General features: G+C 38.9%; 1 protein-coding gene across 10 annotated transcripts in view; it reads right to left on the bottom strand.

Annotated features, from left to right (window-relative positions):
- LOC120301829 (E3 ubiquitin-protein ligase TRIM9) overlaps positions 1-16,427 on the bottom strand; it is a 68,985-nt gene that overhangs the window by 6,688 nt on the left and 45,870 nt on the right. Inside the window, exons 6-9 of one of the 10 annotated variants that reach the window (XM_039329497.1) lie at positions 13,033-13,190; positions 12,019-12,157; positions 8,641-8,829; positions 1,400-1,423 (exon numbers count right to left, since the gene is read on the bottom strand). In XM_039329497.1, the coding sequence (XP_039185431.1) occupies positions 1,400-1,423; positions 8,641-8,829; positions 12,019-12,157; positions 13,033-13,190 (510 nt within the window). Of the gene's footprint in view, positions 1-6; positions 5,503-6,453; positions 8,830-12,018; positions 12,158-13,032; positions 13,191-16,427 lie in introns of those variants that run through there. The other 9 variants (XM_039329498.1, XM_039329505.1, XR_005555041.1 and 6 more) reach the window with 9 other exon arrangements.

Below are 16,427 nucleotides of genomic sequence, written 5' to 3'. Positions count from 1 at the left end.
ATCAGTGTGAATATGATGGTAGGCAGAGACACACAGTTGTCACCAAAAGCATTGCATGCTGCCATGCAAGAGGAAGAAGTTGAGTCTGTATCCAGTAAAGACTCCTCAAGAGGGTTTTGATGAGTGTTTCTGCAGTAAATCCAAAATGTGGGACACAGAGGCAAACTGGGTCGGCTTAAAAAGCAAGAAGGTTGGAAAATATGTATTCTGATGTTTTTCAACCTTGGAAACTTTAAGATGTGCAGACTTCAACTCCCAGAATTCTAGGAGTTGAAGTCCACGCATCTTAAAATTGTTGCGGCTGAGAAACAGTAGTCTGTTTGGAGAAAGTTCTGCTAAAAAGCCTAACGCTTAGTGAATGGAAGAGCTGAAATGAAATGGAATACCAAGAATGTGGCCACATATTATACCATTCACCATGTGAAGGATATTACATAGCAGCAGAAAACTAGCACTCCTGGAGCTAACATGCATAATAATCAACCTGGTAGGATTCTATCTATGGATTTTAGAGTTGGAAGGGGCCATTTAGACCATTGCATTCAGCCCCTTGCTCAGTGTAGGAATCTAGATTAAAATGCATCCCAAACACATCCTCTCTAACATTGGTCCCACTATTAAACTGGAGATTTAGCCTAATATTCAGCTAATGGTTTTAGAGGGGGTCACAAACACGTGGATATACTATATTGCAGATAACCAAATTAAATCAGGCTTTGTAAATTCATAAATAAGTCTTTCATGCATTTTGTGAGAAAATGAACAAAAGCACAAAAACAACACCATTTTACTTGGGTCGAGTCTTTGCAAAAATATTGACTGTTTTTCTATTCTGAAATTTTAAAGGCCTTTTTTAAGTGGCACCAGGAAAGACAATCAATATTTTAAACCTGGCAAGACGTCAGATGGTGATGAGCCAAGCAAATGTCAGAAAAGAAAAAGCTATACCCTAAAGTAATTTCTATGTCCCGTCAAACAATATAGAATCATCTCATATAACTTTCTTATTTGCAGCTACTGTATATTTACTTTGTGCATGTCAGTCAGTGGGCCAGAACTGGAGATATATATTGCAAAATGAGAGGGCAGAGGAAGGCAGTTATCAGAGTGAAATACAAAGGAGAAATCTTAAGAGAGGTCTTAACACACCTGATCAACTTTCCTCCTTATAACTGCCTTCCTGACGCTATGGAACTTTTATATAGCTACCTAGCATATTCCACCTGCATACTTGAAAAGACACCACCTTGTCTACAACACAAGAGGAACATAATTTTTGGTGTCATGCCACAAACATATAGGATAAACACACACATATCCACTCAATGCCAATCAATGCAGTTTGTTTATATACCCACGTACATACACATGTTCCCCATGCACCAAAGAGAGCTCATACCTGCTACCATTTTTTTAATATCAACTGTTGTCATTCCAAGTGGAATGCATGAAGGAGAATAAACAATAAGTAAAACTGGCAATTATACACAGATCAAAACTTCCAATTATGATCTTTACTATATTCACACATGGAGATTAACTGCATCATTTCTCTCTTACTTAGCTCTGCTTCCAGAGCTGTTCCATCAGTTGGGTGATAACAAAAACCCTATGTAATATACAAAAGGACCACATAGCTGTACAGATGGGAAGGGGAAGGTATGAGCAAATCAACTTAAATCAGAATGGATTTTTTTTTTGGTTTGGATCACCTGCTTTTCCAAAAACTCTTTCAGAACCAAATGGGAACTGAACATTCCTCAGTTTCCATATGATTCAGTAAAAAGAATATTCAGCCCTCATCTTCTATATTGCAATAGCTGAATCCAAGTTCATGGAACCTGGTTTAATAACTCAATCAGTCATTCTTTCTGGACAGCTTTTGAGTCAATAGGGCAGGGGTGTCAAACTACCAGCCCACAGGCCAGATGTGTCATGCCAAAACCATGCCCACTCCATTGCCGGCAATGGGGAAAAAGTCGCAATACGTTGCGACACATCATGTGACGCTGCGAGTTTGACACCCCTGCAATATGGGGTAAAAGTCCACCATTTGTAGCCATGTTCATTGGCTAAAAATGGGGTCAGGTGTTGGAAAGGAACCTTGAGCTATTAAATCTTGATGGCAAGCCATTGGCTTCTTGAGGCTTGTGATGTTACTTTTTCTTGGTGTTACAGCTGATCACAACTTTTCCCCAGCCCTACATAAACTTCCAATCTGCAGACTAAATATGAAACAGATGCATTTCACAGATTGCATCTCATAGACTTGGAATGCCCTGCCTACGCTTGCTTTGGAAGCCCATTTTTTTGCTAATTGTGTTGGCTTTTCACTGTAGAATTCCACAGCCCTTGTGCCATACATTTCCCTCTACCTGTGTGTTTGGATTGGTGCTTTCCACTCTGAGCTACTATTTTGAATATCTCACTTAGATAACCTAATCAGTAGAAAAGCCTCAAATCTGTAGGGATCTAAATCCTGTCTTCCTGAGAGGCTCTGACACCAAAGGGGGATTCAGGAACTTATTAGTATATTAGCTGTACCCAGCCACGCATTGCTGTGGCTCAGTGTGGTTAAATGGAAAAGAAAGAAAAGAGAAAGCGCATGCTTGTAATATGTTTAATTTCACAATGCTTGTGGGTATACAATATTTTTTGTTGTTCCATTGGGTGCAGATATAGAGATTACGTCCAACAGATGGCACTGTTGGACGTAATCTGTAAAAAGCTGTAAAAAGCATGTTTTTACCTGTCACAGGTGTGACATCTATATAATATAGGTATATAAAAACACGCACGTATTCGAATGCAACCTTGTGTCAAAATTTCAAAGCAATCAGTGAAGAACTTTCAGAGATTTAAGATTTTGAACAAACAAACATTTACATTTTTATTTATATAGATTATAGGAGAGTATAGGAATGTGCATAGAATGTATGTAGGAAGCATGCATGAATGAGGGAGAGTATTAACGAAGTTGTGTATCCATTGGAGCCTAATGCCTACTCTCTCTTCAACAAACTAACCCTTGTGATCTTCCGAGTCTTTCTCACTTTGAAATCCCCTCCATGGAATATTCTGCAGTAACACCCTTGTCTCAGAACGGTCACACATTACAGCAGAACAGACATTGTCTTAGACTGAATGGAGATCTTTGTACAAACAAGAAAGCTGGAGAAACAACAGACCAGAATAAAGGCCACATCACTGAAGTGGAACAAATATACTTGCCTAATTGGGAGAAAGGTCCTGACTGAGCCTCAAAACCTATAAAGAGATACTACATTTCACACACTGACACCAAGAAATTGCAACCAGACGCAGGCAACAGTGGGTGCTTGCGTTTATCAGCTAGCCCCAGTTTAAGAACGGGTTCCATTCCCAAGGCCTGTCCTTAAGTCGGATGTGTATATAAGCCAGAACAGCATTATTTTTAATACTGTGTAAATAATGAACTTTAACCACTGTGTATATTTAACTTGCATTATTGGGTATTTAACTCTAATTTTTCTACAATAGACGCCATTCTTAACTATAAGTCTGTCCTTAACCCAGGGACTTGCTGTACAAGCAAACTGCCAGATTTACTCCAAAGGCTGAAGACCTGATGTAAAAACAGAGGTATCTGCACATGAACCAGGACATCCAGAATTCCCAGTTGGCCTTTGGAAGTAAGTAGCAGCAGAGTCAGAGCAAAACCGAGACAATTGGTCTTCACATTGTGCTTCATTAGTTCAGTGAAGAAGGAATGGATCAGTGGAAAGTCTTAGCCATGTAAAATGACATTTCCACATTCAATGTGCAGTGTACCTCAGAGTATCAACTACTAGAGAATGAGAACACCAAATGGCTGAAGCCTTGCTTGTAAGGTTTCCCCAAAGCATCTGGTATGTCCCTAGGATGGAATGAGATGCTGAACTGATGGAATGAGCTGCAGAGTTAGATGTTCTTAATACAGACTGGAGTTCAATAATACCTGTATTGGAAATTTCTGCTTTTATTTCCTCCTCTTCCTCACCCTCCCCCCATTAATTTTCTTTTCCAATTAAAGTTAGGAAGAGTTCCACCTTTTTCTCTATCACTCTTCGGTACTTTTTTTCTCCAAGCATCGAGACTTGGAAACAATAATGTACAATAACTTAAGCAATTGTATGCATAATTTAGTTTGCATAAACGTGTGATTAGAGATGTGGCTGTAGAATTTTGCACATGAATATGGAAAATGCACACAGCCCTCTTTAGAAGGATCCCATAAGGCCTTTTAAATGATTATGAACTTTTACCAGCTTGGAAAATTGAAAACTCATATATTATACAGTACATTTTGTCCATAAATAGTACAAACAGAAACACACATTTTCAATTTGGGAATGAGGCCCTCCTACCCCATCCCCTCCAAACTTTGTGCCCACATTAATATTAGACTCCTGCAAAATATATAAATTCCACATACAGGAAAACAGAAAGAGTCATTAACACTTAGTACATTGGACGAGAGATCAAAACGTTCAGGTATGAAAATGTTGAAAGCCAAGGCAATGGGATGCAAAACCCATAAAAGCACAATGGGGAAACAGTATAACAAAGAGAACAAAGGCCAGGTGGTGGCCCGTGGTGTAGCCCAGCAACTGAAATGCTACATCGTTCCTCCTTTGAAGATATACAGATGTGTCAGAACTATGTTCCTTCATTTATGATAATGTCAGGAAGATGCCGGTAGTGGGGTAAGCTAGTGATACAGGAGAATCCAGAAAAGAAAAGAAAAGAAAAGAAAAGACACTGGCTATTGTGCAGAGCTAATCATAACTATAGACGGACCTCAATTTTGCTTAAGTCTCGGTACATACATTAAGAACTGATGGCTTCTTGAGAACCTCAATAGTATGACTGTGAATCCAATTTGTCCACACATTCTTCCCTTAGGGCCCACCAGGTTTCCTGTCCTACCCCCTTTCTTGTTTTATGACTGGTCCCACATATTGTGACAGTCATTTAGTTTTGAAAGCACCCCCCCCCCACTTCCCCAGAGCTGCTGTAGACTTTACAATATATTCTGAACATTCCAAATGTGCCTGCTGGCTTAAAAGGTTATAGACCTCTGGAAAATCCAATAATGCTGCACATCTCAGAAAGAAGCAGAAGTTTATGGCTTGTCTTAGACAAAAGCACAGAGCCAATATCTAGAATTGCTTTCCTACTTGGGCAACCTCTTGCTAAAGATTGAAAAAAAATGACAGGGTTTGGCACTGCAATATGATTCCTATATATTTTTAAAGAGCATATTCTAATCAGGCTGCCTTCATCTCATTCCCAATTTAAAATCATGTTTTCCCTCTTTCTAGACACATTTTTTTTTGCTGTGGATATGATATACAGCAATTCCTGAAGAATTCCTCATTGGCCCTTTTAGGTTTCTCCAGAAGCTGGGCATTGCCTTTCATAGCCAACTTTGATTTGGACTGGAGAGGATCCTGGACATCTAGCTTCAACAGAGGTATCTTTCTAAAAAAAAAAAAAAATGTCCAGCTGACACTTCAGAATACATGGGTTTCTGCTCTGTTCAAAGAACAATAGTGCTTGAAAGATCTGTATGTTTTTAAAAAGAAGAGTGTTAGATCTGTATTGCATAAAAAGCCTGGAAAAGAGGGCTGCCTTCTGCTGGTTTGGGCCCAATGAACGCATTGTAGATGTTCTTCTAGCTCTGCTGAGAAGAGTTTTTCCATGACTCTACCTTTGTCTCTTTTTATTACAGTCCTTTGCCTAGTTTAGGGGTAGGCAACCTTGGCCCTTTATGACTTGTGGCATGGCTGGCTCAGGAATGCTGGGAGTTGAAGTCCACGAGTCATAAAAGAGCCAAGGTTGCCTACCCTTGGCCTAGTTCTATGGTAAATTGATTACTCTTCCAAGTTCAGTCAACAAGGGCCATTCACAAATGAAGGCGGATATACTGGCACGTGTCCCAGGATAATGTTGCAGGATCCAATCTGGGTCAGTCACTGGGACCAGACATTTTGTCTTCCTAGCTTTCGGACTCGTGCTGGAGCCCATCTGCAGGGAATGTCTCTCCATTCACTGCCAGGCTTGATATCTCCTTGAAATATTTACCAGTTTGGGATAAGTATGTGACAGCAACCTCAACTTTATCAACATCTTGCAATTGACATCTGTTATATAAAAGGGCCCGTGTAAAAAGAACTGGGGTGAAATTGACAAGACCTATATGGCAGAGGATAACTGGATGAAGTGGAAGAAGGTGCCTCAAATGCTTTTCATACTTTCTGACCATTCAACTAATTTTTTTTTGAACAAAATCTAATGTCCTTCCTGAAGGACACTAAAATCATGTTGAAAAATAGCCTGACTGAAAGTTCATTGATGCAAACACTCTCTGTTCTCCAGTTTGTCACATGGAAAATTTAAAAGACAGCTAAGCTCTCCATCCCAGGCACTCACCTATAATTGATCAAGTCTTAATCAGAGTTATTAGGTGTTGTTATATTGAATGTTGTCCAAGGCCAGTGAGAAGCTGGCATATTTTGGAAAAATTTCTGCTCCAGCATTTTGTGGTTGTTGCCATGAATTGCAAAGCCATAAGAAATTGGAAAAATCACAATTGACTGATTCCATACAACACATTAAATGTAAATCGTAACTTCCAATTTCTATCATTATATTATTGCTTAGCATAGTTATTATTACACATTTATTACTATACCTATTCACTTAGGTGAGATGGGTGATGTAGAAATGTGATAAATAAATAAAAATAAAGTAAATAAACGTTTCTGTAATAATCCATCATTGCTTTGTGACATAGCACTAAGTCAGAGTCTGGTTTTATCCTGAACATAGTGGGTGTCTTGATCAAATTAGTTACTCATATGTAAAATGGGAATATTGATCACCAAACTATGCTTTTGATTTCATTCATGTTTACATTTAACAGGCATATTTTAAAAAGTGCCAGTAATATCTTTTAGGGAACTACTTATGGGGAACCATTGCAATAGAAAAAGGAAGTTCTTTTTCCCCCTGGTAAGAACATAATGTGAATTCTTCCTACCAAGCTTACATTGTGTTTATTTCTAAGATTATTTTATAGATTCAAAGTAGTGTTGAATGGATTTCTATATAACTGAACGCTTAATAATTGTATGTGTAATAACACATATGTATTTGCATCCCAATGCATAATACTATTTTGGATGCAATGAAACTCAGCAGAAATTAACCAATGAAAAGTGGATCACACTTGATCTCATTGGATCTTACCTGCTGGTCCCTCTGAAAGTACTGTATTAGCAACCCCAACCATTTACAGGGGAGAGAAAAAGCATATTCCAAGCATTTCACCAAAAATAGTTCTTAAAAAAATATTTGTACTTGTAGTTTTGGGAATGTATCAAGATAGGTTATTTGGACACAGCAGATGCAATTCTACCAAAATTATCCTCCCATGAAACTTCAACTCATAAAAATAATTTGAGAATCAGATCTGTGCAGATAATCTAATGCCCACCACTAGACAGCACTTCAGCTGTAACCATAAATGGTTCTCATTGACTTCTTGGGGAGGGGGCATGGCATGTGGGAACAGAGGAAACATAAAAGCCACATCTTTCTTCTACTCCAGATTCTTATGGTGGTTGTAGTAGCAAAGCCAAGTTAACAAGTCTTGCCCCTCTTCTAAAGTTTTCCCAATGGCAGCCTTCTCAAACATGTCCCATAGATAGGACCTATCAATATCTACAGAAAAAAGGAGATAGGAACAACTCAGTATCTATGTCCAATTCATGTGACTTACAATAAATGTATGGGTACCCTAGGTATGGTAGGAGGAATCGTGCAAGAAATCAAGAGAATGACTAAGTAATGATAAATCCTGTATCATCTTATCGCAATGCTATCTTAAAATCCATTAGTATATTTAAGCCACACAGTAAGAAAAGGAAAGATTATCAGCCATAAGAAAAATGCCAAAATCCCTATTAGGTTAAAATATTTATTAAGCTAACTCTGGGGTTGCAAAATAGAAATCTGGAACATTTTTGGTAACCTCCAAATTTGCCTAACACAGTCATCTAATGTACATTTTGGAATCAATATATATTCTAAATGTAATTTGCACCTGACTAATTTCCATGCGTTTTATGTGTGTGTGTGTGTGTTTGTTTGTGTGTGTGTGTGTGTGTATGGTAAAGGGGGTGGCAAAATGGAGTTTCTTTAATCTATGGAAGACAAATGGTGAACTAGAGATCCATGCTTCCTTCACAGCCAGCCTGATAGAAGCAGTTATTTCACTAGTTCTGCGAGGGTTTTCTTGCTTGCTCACTAGTGCATTTCAATGTACTACAGCCTTGTCACAAAGAGACAAAACATGTCACACATCTACATCATCAGTCTTCTCCACAGTTGGAAAGCAGCAGGCCACCGACAACATAGAACACTTGGTCCCATTTCATGTGGATGTCATGGGCAGGATGGGGGCAGGAAGAGGGGAACCCCTCAAAAAAAATATCCAAAAAGGAAAGCGAAAGCAAAACAGCAACAAAAGAAGAACCACACCCTGAAACAGAACAAAAAAAAAATGCCCAGAAGCGTAGCTCATGAGGCAATGCTAAGCGTGCTCGGCTCACCCACCGGCCGAATTCAGAGATTGTAAAGAGGAGTGCAAACTCATTTGGTGGGACGAGGATCTTAGCTCAAAGTAGGATCTCCCCGGAAAGCTGTTTTGCAGGTTAAGGGTGGAAGAGAAAGGACTTGATCTACGCAGCGGCAGCCTTTCCAAAGGCACTGGGAATGTCAGGGCCTGCTCCTCAGGTTCAGAGTCTAAATGTAAGATCAAGGCAAACTCAAGGTCAGAACTCTGTTAAAAAAATGGTATGCCATTACATAGACATACTTCCAACAAGCTACCACAACTACCATTGGCGTAAATGCAGTGGGATAGGAGGGATTGCTGCTCTAAATAATAAGATTGCAATTCTAGAACAAAAAGAAGAAGAAATGTTGACTCCCCAGTGAGTACTTACAGAGCAACTGCAGAGACGAAGAAAAGGAGAACTCTCCACCCCACCATTAACCTGGATGTACAAGTAGTCCTCAGCTTATGATTGCAATTGGAACAAGAATTTCCGTTGCTAAACAAGGTGCTTGTTAAGTGAGTCATGACTGATTTTACGGCTTTTGCCATTATTGTTAAGCAAATCACTGCAATTGTTATGTCATTAAGCAAATCCAGCTTCCCCCATTGATTTGTGTGAGAAGCTGGCTGGGAAGATCAGAAAAGTTGATCATATGACCAGACACACTGCCACCATCATAAATAAATATCAATTGCCAAGCACCCAAAATTTGGTCACATGTCCATGGGACGCTGCAGTGGTCCTAAGTGCAATGAGTAGTCATAAGTCCTTTTTCCAATGCTGATGTAATTTCAGATGATAGCTAAACAAATAGTTATAAATAGAGGACTATCTATATTAAAATGTTGCAGAAGAGGTAGCAAAGTCAACTAGTATGGGGAGGTTTTTTCCACTACTTTCCATACAAATCTCTAGTAGGTTTTCCAGTTCCTGCTATTCCTTTTTTTTTAAAAAAAGCCTAGGTTGTATAATTTCCATTTCTTTTCTCCAAAAGTTGTTCAATGCTCATTTCCCACTTTTCTTCAAAAAGAACTATAAGAAGTTTTTGTTATTGCAACTAACGTATTAAAGATAGAGAAGAATTCCACACAATTGCTGAATGTCTGGATTCTCACCAAGCCATAGTTTGCTTTAAGCATAGTGCATTCAATAAGCTAAAATGGCTGGATTCACACAACACTATACCAAAAGAAAAGACTCTACTGAGTCTTTGGTCCATGAAAATTTCATAAATTACAATTCAGGAAAAGATGTTCTTTACTTGATTGGCCTTCTCTAGTTACACCTAAATGGCCTCCCTGATGGTAGATGTTGCTCGAATGGTTGAATTTCTTGTCAGTTATCCCACTTTCCTTGACCAAAATGAGTATGCTTTCTATTGTCCACATAAAATTTCCCAGAGTTACAATTTCCAGTTTGGTGTAATGGTTAAGGCATCAGGCTAGAAACTGGAAGATGGTAAGCTCATCTCACAATGAACATCTAGCCAACTGAGTGATCTTGGGCTAGTCACTTTCTCTCAGCCCTAGGAAGGAAACAGTCACTAGTGTCCAAGAACTTGAAACAATTGAATAAAAAAAAAATCCAGGTTTGTGATAGATACTCTCTATTTTCCTGCTCAGCTTTCATTATCAGGAATTCCCACATGTTCAGTTTATTGATAGCTGAAGGCTGACATTTCTTGTCTGATACCCTTCTCAATTTCCCAGGTTAGATAGGAAAAAAAACCTTATCAGGAAATCATAAAGTTTTCTATAAGGAGCTTGAATCACTACAAAAGCCTAGACTTAAAGGCAAGTGGCCACAGTGGCAATCATTTATTGTTCATGCCTACACATCACAATCCTCTCCTCTGTAAATTAGTCACCACTTTACTAGAAGGAGTGTAGCAGTTACAGTATTAGTTCACAAACAGCACTACTGGAGCAATGTCTGCATGCCATGGAGCTGTCTGAGGTCCTGAAACAGCTGGTATTACCAGGTTCATCTTACCTGTTTTTAAACCGCTGACCTTGTCTATTTCAAAACAGATTTTCCCACCTATCAATTTATAACCAAGCTAGAACAGGATAGGGGAGCGAAAACCACAGATTAGTGCTATCAGTAACTGAGAAAATGGACTAATAATAGAGCATATGGTAAATATATTGTTGACATTTAATTGATGCACCATTCCTCTGTCCTTAGGAAAGCAACTACCAGACTGCAAGAGAAATGGATCTTATAATGTGGAAAAGCTGTACCTGGTTTATAGAATAAGGTTTAAGCCTATTCTGGAAGAAAATAGGACAACATAGTTTCAAAGTTGTAAACATTATTTAGAACAAATATAAATGAGGTTTAGTTTTAGTAAAGAGTAATCCTTAAAGTATTTTATGTTTTAACAATTCACATTTGGGAATGTCTCCTAAGTAATAAAATAGGAAGAGACTGTATGGCTAAACAATGGAAGGAAAAGATGATAATTTGCTTCAACAACACTGAAATACTTCAGCATCTCCCTCTTAAAATACTTTATATTTAACATATTCATTTAATTTATTAGGTCTGTTAGAATCACCCAATGCAGAAGACTCTGGGTGGCTTACACAATACATCTTCTCTTTTCTAGATATCAAGAAAACATTCAAATTGACCAGAAGAAACCCACATTGCTTTTTTTCCCCTATAAAAGCTCTATGTTTGACACTTGCTCACATTTTGAAATAGAAATCTTTGTGCAACAGGTTTTTCTACAGATTTTATCCTAATTTAACACATATGGAGGACACCAGCTTAGGAAAGACTGCTCTATATTATAGTTTGTGTTTTCTGATGGAGTTTCATAATTCAAATTCCAAACAATTAACCAAATTATTATTACGTAAGTAGAAACAAAGGCACAAGAGGCTGCCAAGGTATAAGAAAGGCCAGGGAGAAGTTAAAGAGAAGTCCAAGAATTAAAACAAACACCTGTACAAACACAAACACTCTATGAATTTTGGCATATCCAATTCATGTGCCCCTCCCCCAAGTGCTTTTGCAATTTATCTTAAGAATGAGCAAAAAAGTACCCCTTGACCAATTCTTTCTCTGTTAATTTTGGTGTTGGGCAGAATGAGACTCCAACCTGGCAAATAGAATAAGAAATGTGGTTCAAAGAGGCAGTGCTAAGGTGGGCAATATATCCTTGTTTCCTCAGATGCACATACAGAAAAGTTATACTCCATGAGAAAACTCTTTCAAGAACCCCAGCCCCTGATGATGTTACCTAATTGGGTAATGAAATGTTTGCAAGCAAAAAATCAAGCTCAGAGAGCACCAAAGATTCGATCAGTCAACCCTGAGCTACATATGTTCTCTTCCGTTGAAAAGCCTTCCAATCAGAACTTACCCTCTGAAGTCTGCAGGACCAATGTCTTGCTGTAGGGGCTGACCCCTGTCTTGTTGAAAGCCTTTACCCGAGCACTGTAGGTGCTGTTGAAGTGCAGACCATCCACAGTGCACATTGTCTCCTTCCCAACGTAAACCTCCTAAACACCAAAGAGACAAAGGTGCCTTGTAATGGGCCAGATGACCTCTTTTCCAATTTGTCAAGCTCTGACTTCTCTGCCTGGTAATAATTCTTCCAAATAGCAGCAGGAGTTCTCATGTTTTCCAACATGCCATTCTTAAATTTGGAAATAATTAGCCTCCCCTAACTTGCTATCTCTCTGTGAGCAGAAGGCTGGATTAGATTTCTACATCACAGGTGAGCTAGTTTTTCCAGGTCAAAGGTGACACTTGGAGTATGAATGTGATGCCAGAGCCTACACGCCAAAAAAGTGATGGAACCCATACATAGATGGGGATCCAAAAGTACAAGTAATATAAATACTCCAAACAGAGTAAATTATTTTACAATATGATTTGTTGGCAATTTTGGGAAGAGCTCTGGAAGGCCACACCTAAAGGATTTGGGGTTGCAGATAATGTAGATTTTCCTTACCAATTTTGAATCCCTAAGTGACAAAGTCTTCCTCCCATGCAACCTTGGTAACAGATGGTTATACCCATGAATGCTGACTATTTTTTGCTAATCACAAATGTGTTCCACAGCTGTTTAGAATTAACTTAAAAAATGATGGCTCTTAGTGCACACATATTTTTCATAGCATAGCAGTTGTGAACGTAGGCTATGAACCCACAAGTCTTTAGCTCAATGTTTTTCAAACTTGGCAACTTTAAGATGTATGAATCTTAATCCCAGATGCTGGCTGGGGAATTCTGGGAGTTGAAGTCTACACATCTTAAAAATTGCCATGTTTGAAAAACATAGCTTCAGCTCAAACACTGTTCAATCAGGTTTGTTCATCAGTAGCCAAATTCCTTTCCACACTCACCTCACTTTTCTTTATTAAATGCTTACCCTGAATTGACCACCATTCCCATCATCCAGTTCCAAGATGTATCCTTCCACCTGCACTGTGGACAGAGGTGGCTGCTTCCATGACAATGTGGCACTGTTGTTATGGGTACAACATTCTTCCAGTTGAAGGATTGGGGGGGCTGGCACTGGGGAGGAAGCTAAACAGAAATTAGTGTAACCCTGACTTCTACCTCCAGCCAAGATGCAAATTGTGGCTTCTGGATTCTGCAAGAGTTAGCTTGGTTCTGGAGGAGAGATCCAAAAATATTTCACTTAATAACAAAGATATGCAATGAGAATACTTTATCGGAAGAACATCAACAGATGTACTATGCTGTTGCAACACTCTGTCTATAGATCCTCTTTTGGAATGCCTATATTAAACAAGGCTACATCATGAAATAATCTCATTCTGAAGCCTCTCTTGGAAGTTTAGAAAGAGGCTAACTTCCATGAGCCAGCAAGTTGTGAGCTAAAGAATTTGAGCTCAAAGACCAGCTAAAATGTTTTAATCTGAGAGCAAATCTAGAAATTAATGGCCTCAAAAAGTTCATGGAACCTGTTTGTAGATTCTAAGAAAACAAGCTAAAGCCTACTTCTTTTATTTTCTAATTTTTAGGGAAGTTTTTTTTAATTGTTAGATTGTTGATTCAAAGCATGTTTGAAGACAGTTTCAAATATTTCTTTACTTGGCAGCCCTGCCTGTTGTGGTTCATTGTGCCCTGGTACAAAGGCAGCACAGGAAGAATCAGATTAAAGAAAGAATGTGATTGAGGGTATGGATGGAGAAACATGAATTGGCAAATAAAGAAATCCCAGTAATATATTTACTCTCTCCCTGTCAGAAAAAAAGATGAATTCAGAGGGGTAAAAACTTTGTATATCAACACTGTAGCAAAGAAGCTTGGCAGAAAAATATGTGCATTCAGTATCCTGAGAAGATGAATTGTTTAGGACTTATAGGTTTTTTAAGTTTTTGTTTTTTGTTTTTTTTTTTTTTTTTTCTTCTTTTTGGATAGGAGAGAAGATTATGAAGATTGAAGGAAATATGTACTTACTTTAAGTTCTTTAAGAGTATTTAGCTTTAATGGTATAACAAAGATTTGTATGTTTATTTTTTCGTTTTAGGATAAAGAAAGAGGGAGAAATTAGATTTTATATTATAGATATAGATATTCAAAGAAAGTAATGTTTAAATTTGTGTTTTTGGAGGGAGCTTATATAGAATGATGATTGTATTTAAATTTGTTTAGGTTTTAAAAGTGTTTTAAGTTTTTTTTTTTTTTAATTAAGCCTGTACTCAGCTCTGGGAAGTCCAGGGGAGGGTTTGGGAGGTTGGGAAGGGGGGGGGGGTGAGGTAGGGGGGGGGTATGGGAAGGGGATTTGTTTTTGTAAAATGTAAAAATTTTCAATAAAAAAAAAAAAAAAAGATGAAATAGTTTTTAATGAACGTGACACTTCCTAGATTTCTGAGCTGTTGTTTACACCAGGGCTTTTCAACCTTTTCACCCATTGTACCACTTTTAGGATATGGCAACATCCGAGTACCACCAGTTGCCTAGCAAGGTGTCAAAACTTGATGACCCCCCCCAAAAGGAAAAAAGTGATAAAGTACAGGTAGTCCTCGACTTACAACAGTTTGCTTAGTGACTGTTTGAAGTTACAATGGCACTGAAAAAAGTGCCCTCCAAGCCACAGCCCAGCAAGACACCTGCCTGCCCGCCCAGCTGTGCTCTTCCTTCTATCCAAGGTTTTCATTGTTGTGAGCATTTCTGTTGAGGATTGGCAGCGGGGGTGGGGTGGTGGTGTTTGGTTTTTATTCCCCCTGTCTGCTGGGTGGTTGCAGCAGGTTTTGGTCACTTCACATGACCCTGGGACACTGTGACCGTCATAAATATGAATCAGTTACCAAGCATCTGAATGTAAATCACAAGACCCTGGAGATGCTGCAACATTCCAGCTGATCAGAGCCTCTTCTGGGCTCAGCAGAAGTGCCAGGATCAGTGCTTCTTTCCAGCTGATTGGTACTTCTTCAGGGCTCAGCAGAAGCACCAGGATCAGCAGCGAGCTCCAGCTGGAGCCTGGCGCTAATCCTGGCGCTTCCACTGAGCCCTGACAGCCCTGCAGCTCCAGCCATCTCTCGTTCAGACTTGTGCGGTGCTGCCACTGGTTCAGCTCATTCCCCTCCCCCACTACCACTTTTCTAGGATGGTTGCGTACCACCTGCTAAGTGCCAATGTACCACAAGTGGTACCTGTACCACTGGTTGAAAAGCCTGGTTTAAACTAAAGCTGTCCAACAGTATAAGACATATAGTAGCAAGCACATCCTGTTAAAGCCTGCAAACTCCAAGCTTTCACAATCATTCTTAATCATTTCTCAACGGATAAAAAAACTCCAGGCAGGCCTGGTTAATATTTGGAAGGGAGGCTGCCAGAGGAAACCTGAGGTTAGGCAAGACTGGGACTATTTCCTTGTAACGATGTTGCCACAACATTGTTATGTTATTCCAAGATCAGTCATAAAGGGGAAATCTTGATATGTTTTTAACATAATCAGCTTTTAGCTTGTGGGTCAAAAAAGTTCCCAACCCCCTTTTTCTAGTCTCAAAAAATTCTATCATTAAAATTCAGTACCCCAAATTATTTATGTATTTTTATTCATTAAAGAGAGCAAATGCCAAATAATGATGACATTTCTTATTGCTTTCCAAAGAAATAAGGTACGTAAGCTAAAGGTTTGGCTTAAATCATCTCAAGCAAGAGTAAAAACCAAAATCCCACACAGGCTCAGCTCTGCCCCTTGCAACAGGAAGTCTCAGTTGTGGAATGCTAGACTCAGTTATTTTATTTTGACTATCAACAGCTGAGACGTCCTAGAAGGAGAAACATCTAGCTGTTGTGGACTTGATATATCTGTTACATAAGCCCTATTCATATATTACAGGATTTGTTTGGCCTAGTGCAGGGGTAGGCAACCGTGGCTCTTTTATGACTCGTGTACTTCAACTCCCAGAATTCCTGAGCCAGCCATGCTGGCTCAGGAATTCTGGGAGTTGAAGTACACGAGTCATAAAAGAGCCACGGTTGCCTACCCCAGGCTAGTGGTTAAGCCATTGCATTAGAAGTAAGAAGACCTGAGTTCTAATCCTGCCTTAAGGATGGAAGCTAACTTGATGAACTTCAGTCAGTCACTTTCACTCTAGGAAAAAGGCAGTGGTAAACAATTTCCAAAACTTCTACCCAGAAAACTGCATCGACTTGCCCGTGTAATTGCCAGGAATTACGACTGATGCAACCCCACCCATCTCACCCATTACATATGATATAAATATGTAATATTTATGTAATATTACATGTATATAATATGTATAAAATTTATATAATTATAATTAT

The sequence above is a fragment of the Crotalus tigris genome, unplaced genomic scaffold, assembly GCF_016545835.1.
Source record: "Crotalus tigris isolate CLP2741 ecotype Arizona unplaced genomic scaffold, ASM1654583v1 scf7180000024398.1132909, whole genome shotgun sequence".
Classification (NCBI taxonomy): Eukaryota; Metazoa; Chordata; class Lepidosauria; order Squamata; family Viperidae; genus Crotalus; species Crotalus tigris.
This window is presented reverse-complemented; position numbering and strand designations above follow the sequence as displayed.